General features: G+C 52.6%; 1 protein-coding gene across 12 annotated transcripts in view; it reads left to right on the top strand.

Annotated features, from left to right (window-relative positions):
- Positions 1-2,925: 2,925 nt before the first annotated feature.
- Positions 2,926-15,017, top strand: part of CUX1 (cut like homeobox 1) — a 368,307-nt gene continuing 356,215 nt past the window's right edge. For 7 of the 12 annotated variants that reach the window (XR_006964038.1, XM_047089151.1, XM_047089152.1 and 4 more), the window contains exon 1: positions 4,082-4,698. Coding sequence is in view for 11 of the 12 variants with exons in the window: in XM_047089151.1 (XP_046945107.1) it covers positions 4,369-4,698 (330 nt within the window). In the remaining variant the exon portion in view is untranslated. The other 5 variants (XM_047089157.1, XM_047089156.1, XM_047089160.1 and 2 more) reach the window with 5 other exon arrangements.

Genomic DNA, 15,017 nt, shown 5'->3' on the forward strand with positions numbered 1-15,017 from the left:
GGGGATGGAGAATTCATCATAAACTTGGGACCTGTGAGCTTTCTTTCCCTAAAGGGAGAGTCTGAACATCAAAAGGTACAAAGAATGGCGCTGGGTTGTTTTCCTCCTGCTCCACTGTTAGAGAATGACTTTTAGTCCTGTTGCTTCTGTGTAGTGGGTCAGTTATCTTCCTAACCTGTCTTTTTCTCACACTTTGTTGGGGGTGGGGGGAGGCTAGCCATCATTTTATTGTCTTTGTGGGTGCTAATGGAGATCTAGGTCCTAAAGCCTTTCCATTTTCTAAGTATTTTATACAAAATCCACATTCATGGATTTACTGTATTTGGATGTCCAAGAGAGTCCTCCTAACCTTCTACAATGATGAGACAAAGTCAAGCAGAAAAAAACCAAAACAAAATCGCCTTTAGGAATAGATGCAATTTGTTCTGATTCTATGTCTACACTCAAGAAAAAGGAAATGTACTTTTACAAGCTTTCTAGGTCTCTGCTGATCACTTACCTCGGCTAAGATAATTTTTGATCAGTGGTTTGTTCTGAATGCCATTTTAAAGTGGCAACATTTTGTGGTGTTGGCAAAGTCATTCCTAACTTTTGTCTACCCGCGCCCCCCCCACCCCCCCCAATGCCCAGAGAGCAAGAAGCCTAGTATAAGGCAAAACTCTGGAAGAAAAAAATCTACATGTTCTTTAAATAGAGCTTGACCTCTGGGCCAGTCAATGTATTATTTCTCTGCGAAGTCAAGTTAGCATGCAAATAACCTAAACATAACCAGAAATGTAACAAGGGTATCTAATACTCATCAAATTTATTTCTAAAATATTGCAGTGGATTCAGAACCCTGAATTCCAACCAGATGTACTTCTGGAGTATTACACAGGTCATATATATTTCACTTTTTTTTTTTTTTTTTTTTGGTTCAAACCCAGGGGATCGACACGATAATTAGATTGAGAACATCTGCACCAAATCCAAACCATTTCCCTGATCCTTCCTTGAGCCTTCCCTACGGGAAGTTTTGGGGGTTTTCTGTTTTTTTTTTTTTAAGCCCCTGCACATTTTATTTGTCTGGCCACCTTCAGGGCAATTGCGAGGTCTCGCCTGCCTGCCACCGCACGAATAGGAGAGGAGCGCAGACGTACCCCCAAGTGTTGGGATACCGGGCCTGGAGGGGGTGGGAATCATTAGGGGTGGTATTTCGTCCGGACAAGGATCCCTTGAGGTGGCAGTGCAGTTTCCCGCCTGGGGCCTGGCTCCGGGACAGGGCGTGGCCAGGCGCGGGGCGCGCGGGTGGGCACGTGCGCGGGGACCCGAGGACGCGAGTGTCGGGGCGCCGCTGCCCTCTACCGGGCGGCGCGGTCGGAGCTGCAGCGCGGCCGCCTGCCGACTGCGCGCGCGGGCTCGGGCGCCCCACACCGAGGCGGTCCTCGGCGTTCCCGAGGTCGCCAGTGCCCTGCCCCGCGCGGCGTCACAGCATCTGCGGCGGAGGCTCGCGGCGCCCCTGCCCTGCGCTCGCGCGCTCCCACCCACCTGCTTCCTGCCCCCTCTGCTGGGCGAAGCTGCGATGGGGACGCCGGGGGACCCCCACCCCCGCCCGCCGCCGGCCGACCTCAGGAGCCAGTCACGCACTGACGGAACTGAGGTTCTTCGCGGGCCGAGACCTGGGGGCACGTGTGTTCTCTAAATCTCGTGGCCTTTCATTTCCAGGCCCTTCATTCAAAACTGCTTCCGTTCACCCCAATGATCAGCGCTAAGCCCTCGAACTCAGTTGAAAAGCAGTTCTATCCTTACACGTTTTATTTCGTATCCCATCCGAATTTTATTTACATATAATTTTCAAGATTAAGGAATTTGGGGATGTAATCACACGTCAAATGAAGTGCGGGGGAATAAAAGTACAGTGTTCCTGCTGGGAAGTCCAACTCACACGTGTGTATAATCAATTAAACATGACGATCATAAAACGGGGTGCTTTTGCCAGGTTTCTGCGAAAACAGAAATCAAAAGCGAATTGACTCCGGGGTTTAAATGCTAGCATTTCTGTAAACCAGGGACCATACTTTGTTGTAAGTGCACCTACACTTTCCAAGTTTCTGCGCCAAAAGGAGTGAAAACCGAAGTGTCTGAACTACAGGAAGTTTCCAAGGCTGTTCCGCCGAAGCGGTGCGGGGCATACACAACGGTGCGCCAAGACTTTTCCTGTCGTGGCCTAAGCTGGCGCAGCTAGGACCCCTGGCCACCCGGCTTGCGGGTGCGTGGCGGCGCGGCGCGGGGACCGCGCTGCCACCGTTCGGGGCGTTAACGTGTGCAGCGACAGCAGGGTCAGGGCTGGTTTCACCCCAACTCCACTCCCCCCAACCTCAAACGCTGTCCCTGGCAGGCTCGACCGGGGTCCGGCTGGGGCCCCGGGGAGGTGGGTGCGCCTCAGCCGCCCGCCAGTCCGCCTCGCACACGCGCGGCCGCCGTGGGCCCGGTTTGCGCGGGGTCGTCGCTCGGGGCTCGGGCAGGTGGTCGCGGCGGCTCCGCGCGCTCGGGGCCCGCAGGAGGGCGAGCGAAAGCGGCGCGGCTCAGGCGCCCGCCCGGACGCGGCCGAAAGCCCGGGACTCAGGGCCCCCGAAGGGCTGCGCTCGGCCGCCGGCGGCCCCCGCGACCCCCAGGGGCCCGAAGCCAGCCCCAGGTGAGCCCGGCCCGGGGCCTCCCGCGGGGCCCCGGAGCCCCTCCCGCCGCCCTCCAGCGCCCCCTCGGGGCCGGGCCGGGGGCCGCCGCCCGCTGGGGCCGGGGGCCCGGGAGGGGCGGGGGTCGCGGGCCCGGCGCAGGGCGCCGGGGGGAGGGGGCAGGGGCCGCGCGCTCCAGGCCCCGCGGCGGCCGCCGCGCCCTCGGGCTCCGACTCCGGCTCCGGCTCGGGCTCGCCATGGCTGCGGCGGCGCCGTGAGGAGGAGTCCGCGTCCTCCGTGGCGGCGGCGGCGGCCGGCTCCAGGCCGGGTTTTGGCGCCGCCCGCCTGCTGCCTCCTGGCGGCTCCTGAACTCCAGCCCCCTCTCTATCAGCCTCTCACTCCGTCTCAATATGTCTCAAGATGGCGGCCAATGTGGGATCGATGTTTCAATATTGGAAGCGCTTTGATTTACAGCAGCTGCAGGTCAGGCTTCTGCTCGCTCGGCCTCTCGCCCGGGGGTGGGGGCTGCGGGCGGTCGCGGCCTCCCCCGGGGCCCCGGGCTGCCCGGCCGCCGGGGGGCCGCGGCGGCGGGGAGGAGGGGGGTGCCGGGGAAAGCGGGGCCGAGTCGGGGACAAGTCCCTCTCGCTCCCCGGCCCCCATTGATAACTCGCTTGATCAGAAATTGATCCTCTTTGTTCAATTCATCGATCAGCCCAAGATGGCGCCGGGAGCCGCCGCCGCCACCGCTGCCCCCGGTGTCGGCCCCCACCCCGGGCGCCCCCCCGGCCCTGCGCCGCCGCCACCGCCGCCGCCGCCGCCGCGGGACCGGGGAGGGGGGCGGCCCCGGCGGCCCGCGGGGTGCGCGCGCGAGCGGGGAGCGGGCGGCGGCGGGCGGCGGCGGCGGCGGGCGCTGCGCCGGGAGGGGGCTGCGGCCCGGCGGCGGCGCCCGGCCGCGCGCCCCGCGCCCCCGGCCCGCCGTATTCCCGGGGAAAGTTTGTGGGGAGTTGCTGTGGGGGGTGAAGCGCCTGCCTCTCCAGGAGGAGCCGCCGCCGCCACTGCCGCCGGCGCGGCGGAGCTGGGGCTGGTGGCGCTGTGGTGCCGCCGGCTCGGGGGAGGGTCAGAGCGGCCACCGGCGGCGGCGGCGGCGGCGCGGCCCGGCTCCGGCCAGGCGGGCGGGTGGCCGGGCGGGCGGCCGGGCGTCCGCGCGCCCCGGCCCCGGCCGGCCCGGGCCCCGGCCCCCGCGCCGGGGCTGTCAGCGGGCCGGGGCCGCGCCGCCGCTCCCGCACCCGGCGTGGGGGTCTCCGCGCGGACCCCGGGGTTTGTTTACGTCCGGACGGGCGCCCCGGGGCCACCCGCAGCCGCCCGGCCCTTTTGTGTGCCTGCACGAGTGGCGCGGACCGGCCCCTCCGCGGCCGGAGACGCGGGTAGGGGTGCTTGGGGGTAAACTTGCGAGGGGCGGCGGGCACCCGGCGCGCGGAGCCCGAGGGTCGGAGCGCCCGGCGGGAGCCGGTGCGGGCGGAGGGCAGCAACTTTCCCCGAGCTCAGGCCCCGCGCTGCGCCCTGGCGCGCCGTCTACCCGGGTGGGGGGACGCTTCCTCCCCGCCGCCGGTCCGGGCGGCCCGAGCCCCGAGGCTCCCGCGGCCCCCGGTGACCCGCCGGCTCCGCTCTGGCGCTCTCCTCCGAGGCCCTGTCCTCCCAACAGGGTCCGCGGGGCTCGATGGAGCGCGCGGCGGGTCCCGTCCGAAATGCCGCCTCGGGCCGGCTTCTCGAAAGCAAAGCCCCGGGGGCCCCCCTGGACTGTGGTGTGCCGGGCCGTGGTCCGCGCGCCGAGCCTGGGGCGTTGCTGGGGGATCGTGCCGGGGCTCCCCGTCCGGCTCCGGTGCTGCCGCTGTGCCCAGGGGCCGCGTTTCTGCCTGTCACCCCAGACCCAGAGGAGCCGCGCGCCCTCGGGGTTCGCCCCGAATCTGCCGGCTCCGCGCTCGCCGCGCCTGGACGGCCCCGGGACCCCGCCAGGTGGATGTTGTGCGTAGCCGGAGCCAAGTTGAAGGTGAGCGGCGTGTGGGTCAGAAGAGCGATGCGGGGGTGGGGGGGGGCGTGGGGGCGCGGGAGGGGAGGTCGGTCTTCGGCTCCGAAGGGCCCCGGGGCGGCCTGGTACCGCGGGGGTCGCCCAGCGTCCCTTAGGGACGGCCGCGGCGCCCTGCTTTAAGGTGTGCGGGAAGGTAAACTTGGCCGAACTTTCCTAACCCGGAGGACTGGTGATAGTGACCTACAGTACTTTTAGGAGGGAAGCAAATGAACTCCAGATGCAGCCTTGGATGAAATGAAGCGGATTGGATTAAAACCTATATAAATGGGGTCTGACAACTTTAATTGTATATGCTTGTTTTCTGTTCCTGCCTACGTAAGAACGATAAAACAGACTCATAGTCGTTATGAAATTTCTTCAGATTTCTCGCTTAACTAGGAAGAAGACTATGTGAAATATGTATTTTCGATAAGATTAAAACTTAAAGGAGTTTGAGTATTTATTGACTAAAATAGATTACTCCAAAGTGTCTATTGTGTAAATTAGATTCCTGAATGTAATGAACACAGCCGAATGGCATTTTTGATAAATTGGTCTACCCTGTTTTAGTAAAAATAGCTCCCTTTTACCATAATTTAATTCCTGTGCTTACTGTAAAACCCGTTGTGGAATTTTGAAGAGACAAACCTTAATTTTTTTCCTTGTCTTCCTAAATGTGACATTTAGCTGAACATCCATGAAGTTTATTTTTTAAGCATTTTTTTTTTTTTTTGGCAAAAAAACTGCGTGGGAGGTCGATTCGGTTTCCAGAAAGGTATTAGATTTGAGGATCTCTTTGACACCCCACAACCTGCTAGTGATGAGCTACTTCGGGATATCATGAGGATATTTAACTGTGTAACTCCAGGATCGGCCTGGAAGGTTCCTTGTCCGTTTATGTGAATGAGCTTTAAGGTGTTGATCTTGCAAACAAAATTGTGTGAGCGAGCATCATTATCATTGTCTGTACGGAGCTTCCTTTAGCTTTTGGTGGTAGGTGAAGATTGGGGCTGAGATGATTTTCTGCCCCTTCTTGACAGGTTTGAAAAACTTCATTTGACTACGGAATGTCAAAGTTCAAGCAGAAGGCTAAACTGGTTCTTTCTCTGGGCCCTGAAGAGGCCTATTGAGTTGGTATCCAGTTTAACGTCATCTCTGTTCCCATAGACAGTTAAGTGAGCCGATGAGACTGCAGTTTGAGAAGAGAGAATTCATTAGTTTCAGGCTCTTCTCATCTTTCCAGAACCCCTGACCCGGAGATCGGGTTGCCTGCGGAGCCCAGTGTGGGTTGTGGCATCGCCACCTGAGGGTAAAGAGACCCTGTCTGAGCTAGACTCAGACCCAGGTTGGAGACCTCAGCGGGTTTGCTGGCGACAAGATGGTTGTGTGTCCCTCCCATGCCCCTGCTGCCCCCCAGTGAGCGCGGGCTGAGTTCTGGTCCCTCAGCGTGGTCTTAAAGCTGCCCTGGGACGTGGACTGAGTGCCCAGAAAGAGAGTTTGTGAAGATTGGGTTCTATTTCGTTTCCTTTTCAGTCCCAAAGGCTTGTGGTATGGAAGTGTCAGTGCTTCGGTGTTGCTAATAAGACTAGTTGGACAAGTTTTTATCCTATCCCAGACTTGTAAAAAAACCAGGTTTTTTTTTTTTTTTTTAAGACAAGAAAAACACCATTGTATAAATTTGCCTTTTAAATACATGTTTGAAAAGAGGACACTTTCTAAAACAAGCTCTTGTAACTCTGTGTGTGAGTGAAGCTTTTGGGGATGGGGCCTGCCAGCGACCCACTTCCCTTCGGGGCGTTATTCTTCCGTGGTGACTGGTGTTCCCCTTTAAGGAGTCTCTGCAAAAGTTAACTTTAAACATTTTCCTCTTTGTCAAAATCCGAAAATAATTCCAGTTTTGCCCAAAGTCCGTTTCTCTGATAGCTTTTATTTTGCGTTTCCCTGTTAGGGAAGTATTCCCCAGAAGTGTATTATTTTGATTACAGTATGTATCCCATCTAGTAAACAAATCAAGGGCTTCTACACAGCTGCTGTCTTTGTTTTCTTGGCTCTTTTAATATCAGTGTCTTTGAGATGGCGTGTGGGAGGGGGTCATTGTCAGTGGATTAAAGTTTTTTTCTCTGTGTGAAACTCTGTGTGGTTTTTCTGTTCTTGTCTTTTAAAGGTGCAAGGCGGTGAAGGGCTGGGGTTACACAACAGCCTCTGATACAGTTGGGTCCGTGGAGTCTCCCTTTGCCTCCTTCCCCAGTTTCACACAGCTCTTGCCAGTAGTTAGCTGCAGAAGGGGGTTGGAAGGGCGAGGGGACAAATTGCCAATCCCCTCCGGAATCACTCTCTCCTCATCCACTGAGCTAACCTTAAAAATGTTGTCTGGTGAGCCTATGGAGCCCCCGAGACTTTTACAGGCTGTTGAAAAAGTCCCCTGTCCTGTTGTGTACAATTAAAACAAACCCAGCAGGGTTTCTGCAGGAGCTGTGGGGAAGGGATGGCCTGTGCTTCCCTCCCGTCCTCCCCCCTTCTGGGTCCACCTGTAGCAGTCAACCAGCAGAACTGCTCCCAGGGCTGTGCTCAGGGTCCGTCTTAGGAGAGAAAACGAGGCTCGAGGTAGAAAATCTGTATCCGTTTCAGCTCATTGTATAAGGCGCCGCGAACATCCTCAGTGAAACGAAGGAAGGACAGATTTGTTAGAGGGAAGCTTGCACATTTTTAAAGAGAGAAATTCGTCCTGTGAAAAAATCCTGCAGAGCTAGGCCAAATTCCTACCTGTGCTTCCATTTCACACAGTTCACATTTGATGTCCTGTAAATTTCCCGTTTTTAAAAAGGCAGGTGCATCCGCCGGCCTGTAACACAAATCCTACCTGAAAGTTACTTTAATATATAGGATCACACACTATTTGAGAAATTATTTAAAAACCTATTTACAGTCATTTAACGTATGAAAGTGTGTGTATATAATTGCTTTTCCTATGGAAGGTCTGATTTTTACAAGGAACTGTCAGAGGTAGAAATTCGTTATCTTGTTCTATTGTTTTGTCTGAAGCTCTGCATTATGGCTGCAGAGAGACAGTTTTGGTTTCAACTGAAATTCCCCTGCCTCTGATTGTTTAAACCAGACCCTTAATCTTATTTTAACATACTTAAAACGTTCAAAAAAACCCGGAAGAATTGTTTTGTATAAGTAGCAAGTGAATGTAGTTTAAACACTCAAAGCAATTCTGGTATCTAATTGGAAACAGGTGGAATTCTTGGAATCCTGTGTTTGAATCTTATTATAGCATAGCACAGAGACACTTTTTACTTATGGCCATTTGTTTTGTTGAAGCTGTTTGAAGAGGGGCCCCGTGACCTCTCATTGTGCCTCACTACTGTTTACCTGGACGTTCCAGTCGTGCTGGGCATTTTCGGAACTAGATGCCTGTGTCTGCCCAGACACCCGAGAGAACTATGCATGTGCAGATCGTGGAGTGAAAAAGGAACTTGAATGGCATAATTAGACAAGCGATTTAATATCTGTGTTATATAGCTTTTATAGCAAAGAAGTTGTGAATTCATTTGTGATTTCTGATTTAATAAACATTTATTGACATGAGCATTTGGATACATTTTATTACACCCTGGTAATGATTTAGAATTCACAGAGAAATTACTGTTCCTACAAACTCGACATTTAGGGATATAAAGTCACATAGCAACCAAAAAAAAAAAAAAAAAAAAAAAACTGCCCCAAGTTTGGGATATTTCAACAAAATGTCAGTGGCGGGGCTCTCTGAAATATCTTAGTCATGTTTCCTATTCTCGTTTTCAAAGCCAGCTAAATAGCCTGGTTTTGCTGCATGGTTAAGGACTAGGTTTTGGTTTGTGTTTACGTGTTGATTTTATTGAAGAGGACAGCCAAGATTTGTATTGAGCTGTGGGTCCTGTCACAGTTCTGGATTTGCTGGGCTGTAATCAGTCCCAATTTTCAGCCGTATTCTAAGGAGGTAGGGAGAGGACAGTGGTCTTTGGCTGGGCAGGAGATGTCCCTGCAGGAAGTTACCTGGGATGGGTGGGTGTGTGGGGGGACCCATGGCGTTGCCTTCATTGGTAGAAGCAGCTTTGAAGCGCCTTAGATTTTTAAAAAGGACAAGTGCTACCCTACTCACATAATATGACACCGTTAAAAAACATAATGAGGGCCAACAGCAGTTTCTGAAAGCCATCTAATTTGTTGCAAAACCCATCAAGGACCTTTCCTTGGAAAAGTAAACAACTCTCTAATAAAAATAATTCTAATTCTTGCTGTAATTAAATTCTGATAGGATGATGTCAGTGCACGAAATAAATCTTGTCATTTTCTTCATTTGAATCTGAAGGCTCTTCCTTGCTGCAGGAGGCCCAGGGCAGTTGGCAGAATTTTTGTGTGTGTTAGAGCCCTGGGCCATGGGCAGCCTGGGGAAGCTCCTCAGACGTGAACCCCCACCCCCGCCTTCCTCAGGACCCCCGTCAGACAGGTGGCTGGAGAGGAGCGAGGTTGGGGGTGTTCATTCCTCCCCAGAATTTACTCAGCATCACAAAGTACCTGGAAAAATAGCCAGGTAGAGGATTTACATGGAACTGAATAGATTCTACTGGTTTTCACTGAAGCATTTGTGAAAATGAGTTGGCCTGCATCCCCTTTTTTTTAAATTTATTTTTTTATATTTTTTTATATTTTTATTTATTTATTTTTTTAAAAAGCTCCTAATTCTTTTTTTTTATTTTTTATTTTTATTTTTATTTTTTTTTCAACGTTTATTTATTTTTGGGACAGAGAGAGACAGAGCATGAACGGGGGAGGGGCAGAGAGAGAGGGAGACACAGAATCGGAAACAGGCTCCAGGCTCTGAGCCATCAGCCCAGAGCCCGACGCGGGGCTCGAACTCACGGACCGCGAGATCGTGACCTGGCTGAAGTCGGACGCTTAACTGACTGCGCCACCCAGGCGCCCCTATTTTTTTATTTTTTAAGTTTATTTGTTTTAAGAGAGAGAGAGAGAGAGAGAGAGAGAGAGAGAGTGTGTGTGTGTGTGTGTGTGTGTGTGTGTGTGGGACCTCAAGTGAGCCGGGGAGGGGCAGAGAGAGAATCCCAAGCAGGCTCCACGCTGTCAGCACAGAACCAGGCACAGGGCTTGAACCCATGATCGGTGAGGTCATGACCTGAGCAGAGATCAGGAGTCAGCCGCTTAAGCAACTGAGCCTCCCAGGTGCCTGGCCCACACCTCTGTAAAACCCCAGACACCGCAGTGGGGCCCACTCGGCCAACAATTGAAATCTTCGATGCTTTTGGCTGTGATTTATGAACAACGTTGGAAGAAATTATCAGAACTTACTCTGAAGCGTGTTTTAGCATCATCCTGAGTATACCAGCACGAGGGTTGTTTTCTTAAAGACATCTTTGTATTTGGCTGTGTTTATTCAAAAAGTTAAATGAGTTAACGTTTTTAAAAAAAGTTATATATGGTTGCGAGGTATCCTGAATTTGGTTAAGGGAAAAACAAATTGACAAATTAGCTCTTTTTTAAGGGAACATTGCGAAATTGCAAGAAATGGAATGCCATTCTGACTGTCATTAAGATTTTATTTGGGTGTTGACAGCTTTTTGCTAAATGTAAGATGTTCAGATCCTGTCCACTCAGCTGGAAAAAAAAAAAAAACAAACCAACAAACCAAAAACAACTAGCTTAAAAGCTTATTCCCAATTTCCCCCTAAAAGACAGTTTGTCTCACATTGGTTCTTTCCCTCCGATACATTTTTAATATTTTATTTCCTCACATAGTTTTTAAGACCAAAAAGAATATGAAGTCATTTTAGGCATCTCAGTTCTGATGATATATTGGACCTGTGACGGTCCTTGGTTGATTACCGCCTTCCCTCCTGTTTTTAGGGGAGAGAGCGTTATTTGGGTCAGAATAAAAAAGCTAATAAACGACACCAAAGGTAGATCCGTGTCTTGAAAAGCCCGAAGCTGCAAGCAAGAGCAGGAAGGGCTTTGAGGTGCTGCCCTAAGTGCCTGCTGTCACCCCTGCTGTCACCCCCTCCGTCACCTCTGCCTGCCGCTTCTTGCCCTTCTGAGCTCCTGCCCTGCCAAGCCTGTCCTGTTGTGACAACTGTTGTTTTATAATTGTTTTATTTTATTTTTTTTTTGCTAAGTATTTGTGGAGCTCCATTATTTTGAGATTCTTGGAAGAAAGAGAGCTATGTAAATGAAAATTAAAAATAAAATTCTTGCTGGAGGGAATTGTGCATTTAATTTTTTTGATTAGGTTTGGGAAAGACTTCTTTTTCCCCCCTTACCCTGAAAATAGGAACATTCTGTTGCTCCTATCACCATTTTTGCTTCATTCCACAAGGTGTGGCAGATAATGGTGAAACACGTCCTTTATTTTCTGTTTTTCACCGTGGTAGTTGACCTAGAACTTGAACCCACGCGGTTCTGCCTATGGTGAATTACTTCTGTTTCACATTGCTCTGCCCTGCCCTCACTGAGCGCATAGATAGCTACTGCCCATAGAACACTAACCTTTAGGGGCGCCTGGGTGGCTCAGTTGGTTGAGTGTCCGACTTTGGCTCAGGTCATGATCTCACAGTTCATGAGTTCGAGCCCTGCGTCGGGCTCTGTGCTGACAGCTCGGAGCCTGGAGCCTGCTTCGGATTCTGTGTCTCCCTCTCTCTCTGCCCCCTCCCTGCTCATGCTCTGTCTCTCTCTGTCTCAAAAATAAATAAACATTAAAAAAAAAAAGAACACGAACCTTTTATTTTATTTATTTATTTATTTATTTATTTATTTATTTATTTATTTATTTTTTATTTATTTTTGGGACAGAGAGAGACAGAGCATGAACGGGGGAGGGGCAGAGAGAGAGGGAGACACAGAATCGGAAACAGGCTCCAGGCTCTGAGCCATCAGCCCAGAGCCCGACGCGGGGCTCGAACTCACGGACCGCGAGATCGTGACCTGGCTGAAGTCGGACGCTTAACCGACTGCGCCACCCAGGCGCCCCAGAACACGAACCTTTTAAAGGGGAAAGATTTTGAGTCACCAACATGCAGAAATTACAACTAAAATTATAAGAAGACCTACGGATCAATTTCCACCTTCCCGTCTTGTTCACACGGCAGAGATGTTCTAAGTTGTATGATTTTGAAAGTGAAAACTGACTTTAGGAGCATTCGTGGAAACATTAATTTTCTGGAATGGCTTCATTTCAGCTGTGCCTCGGTTTCTTGCTTACATAATCCCATGTGCTGTCACAGCGATCAGCCAAGTGGGGGACAGAGTCAGGTCTGGAGGCCATAGGCTTCTGTTCCGTAGGCATGTGTGGGACCCAGGAGCCAGATGGGAAGCCCAGGCTGCTGCAAGGCGCCCATCCAGGTGACTTGGTCCGCCATGGACCTCACAGTTGCAGGTGAGCCTAAGGGGCCGGTGAGTGCCAACAGCCTGGAGAGCGGTACTAGGCAGTCAGGAAGTCATTACCTGGAGTGGGTCATCCCAGGGGACCCCTCAGTCATCTGTCTTCTCCCCACTTCCTCAAATTTGTCACCATTGGCATGGAATTGAGAGAGGGAGGGTGTTGCCAGTTGTGGCTAAAAGGTCATTGTCAGGGGAGTGAGAAATCGTTGGTGATTGCTTTACTTTGCTCTGTGTTGGTGTGCAATTATGCTGCCATTTTATGCCGCAAGGATGTTTTAATGAATCTCTTGTGCATGTGTTTGCAGTTAGTGTTGGGGGCTGCTTGTTGTATATGAGAGCCAGATCTTTCTAGCACATGAGCACTTTGAACACTGAAAGTGTTCAAAACAGGTCGCAACCCATCATAGATGTGGCTGCCAGATTAATCTTCCCAAATCATTGATCCCGTCATGCTGTTCTCTCTCCTGTAGTGGCTCACTTGGGTGTAGAATGGAGACCACTTTCCTTCGGCAGACAGAGTCCCTGATGGTTGGTCCTACCTTACCTAAACCTTTTGCCTCACTTAGAAGGATCCCAGATTCATGCTCAATTTGGGAGAACGCTCTCGTCCTCCCTGTGCACATCTGAGCATCAAACCTTATTTCACGCACTCCTTTTTTCCTTCCTTTTAACAGCCGTGGGAGCCCCGTGCACCAGGCGCTGGTGATGCAGGGTGGGATTCCAGCACTTCCCATCCTGGGGGAGCGGGCCGCTGGCATTGGCTGTGACGGAGCTGTGTGCTATGAGTTGGTGGAGGGCTGTAGAGGAAGGGAGTCCAAACTGGGGACCCCCCCACCCCACCCCTCGCCACTGCCATCAGAACAGTTGGAGGGTGGCCGGTGGTCTCTAAGCTCTGCCTCCCTTCTTTGGTGTTTCTGATGGACCCCACGTAGCATCCGCCATAGCTTGCGGCTCTCAACCATTCACGCTCCTGTTCTCCACCTTGTGTTGTTATGCACCTGTTTCATCCTGCCCTGTGGCTGTAGCCTCCAGTAAGTCCTGCTGCAGGAGAGCCATTGGCCTTTTTCAAGGGGGCAGCCCCATATATTCGGATTTAAGACTAGTTCAGCTAGTTCATTTAAGAAAGCAAACGGGCTTCCTTTTTGGATTGTGCAAAGTAGATAGGTATAGAAAATGGTTGTGTTTTGAAAGCTACTGATAGCCATATACGTAATCGCGACAGAACATGGATTTCTTGTTTATTTCCATTTATTCTGTCTTTGCGAAGTGACGTGTACATTGGTTAAAGTATATGTAATTGTATTTGTGGTACATAAAACATAAAAAAAAAATCCACATTTTTAAAAATAGAATTAGGCAGAACAATCCTCTGACAGAGATTTATTCTTTGACTCTGCCCAGGGCCTGAATGGGAGGAAACTTCCCCCTGTGAATGGGGAAAGTGCACACTGTAATGATTAGAACCCAACCCGTGCACAAGAAAGCAAGCAGCAGGAGGCCCGAAGGTCCGGGTGTCAGCACTGGAGAAGGGTCGAGAATGTGCGCAGCCCCTGGAAGCCACCCCATGGGCCTGGCGTGCAGCTGGGCAGAGGCCTCGGACCAGCCCCGGGGCGGAGCAGTGGCCTCGGTAGCCTGCCTGCCTTTTTGTGTTTCTTCACTTACAAAGAAAGTACCTAGGATATTTTTGTGAAGGTGACGTCACTGTCTGGCTGCAGAAGCATTTGCATGGGTTTGGGGGAAGCAAGGCTTGCAGGGGCATCTGAGGAGCCACAGACCCCAGGGCCCAGCCTGGGTGGGGGGCGGTGTCCACAGGGACGGGGAGGAGGGAGAGGAGCCACCCCTGCCAAGGGCAGAGGGTGTGTTCCCTGCGGGGTCTGTGGGATTTGGGAGGTCCGGTGGGAGTCCAGGGGCTGAGCCCTGGGGAGGAGGAGGGCGGAGCTCAGTGGAGAGGCTGCCGTTGAAGGCACAGGTGAGGAGTTGAGTCGCGGGGTTTGAAGCTGGTGGAAGGTTTGTATGCCTTTCAGTCGGTGTCGAGAGGCTGGCCTCTCATTTGAGGTGGGGAGGGCTGGAGAGCCGGTCTCAACTGGGGGACCCCCGCCTGAATCTTAACTTCCCGGCCCTGGGGCCCGGACTCCTGTGATGTTTCAGTCGAGGGGCAAGAGAAGGACAGCGTCGCTGCTGGTAATGTGGATCGCACGTTATCATAGCTGGTCTTATGACCACTGGTGACGAGGCAGAGGCTGAAACCGGTTTTGTTGTTGTTGTTGTTAAATATACGCTAACAGCTATCATTTCCTGAGTATTGACTAGGGGCAGATGCGGTGTGGGCCCTTAACTTCTTTCCCGTCGTGCACACACAGCAGCCCCGAGGAGGCCAGAGGACCCAGCTGGTTAGGTGAGAAGCCCGGAGCCCAAGAGCGGTAGCTGATTCCTGGGCCCATGGCTTTCCTGCCGATCCCTGCTGTTCACGAGGCCGGCTCTGCAGAAGCCGCAGGGTCCTCGTGATGAGGCGCTGCGGTGGGGGGACTCAGGAGCAGGCCCCTGTCCACGGACCACTCCCCCCACCCAGCCCCAGATGAGTTTGGGGTGGGGAAGTCACTTAGTGTGAGTCACCCGGGATGAAAATGAAGCCTGGGGTGGTGGACGTGTATGTACCTGAGTTGACCTCGGCGGGTGGACACCTTCTGTGGGAGACCTTGGTGGATTTGTGAGCCTTTCTAGAGTCTCCCCTGCCTTGAGACTCGAGAGAACTTTTCTGGAGCCTCCCCTGCCTTGAGACTCGGAGTCCTAGCGATGGAGCATCAAAGAGAAGGTAATCCGATCCTCGTTGGCCGGCAATGAATCTTCCCATCAGCAAACTTTATCTGGTT

Source organism: Lynx rufus, unplaced genomic scaffold, assembly GCF_022079265.1.
Source record: "Lynx rufus isolate CCGP_SWC_20201006 ecotype Redwood Valley unplaced genomic scaffold, mLynRuf1.p SCAF_27, whole genome shotgun sequence".
Taxonomy (NCBI): Eukaryota; Metazoa; Chordata; class Mammalia; order Carnivora; family Felidae; genus Lynx; species Lynx rufus.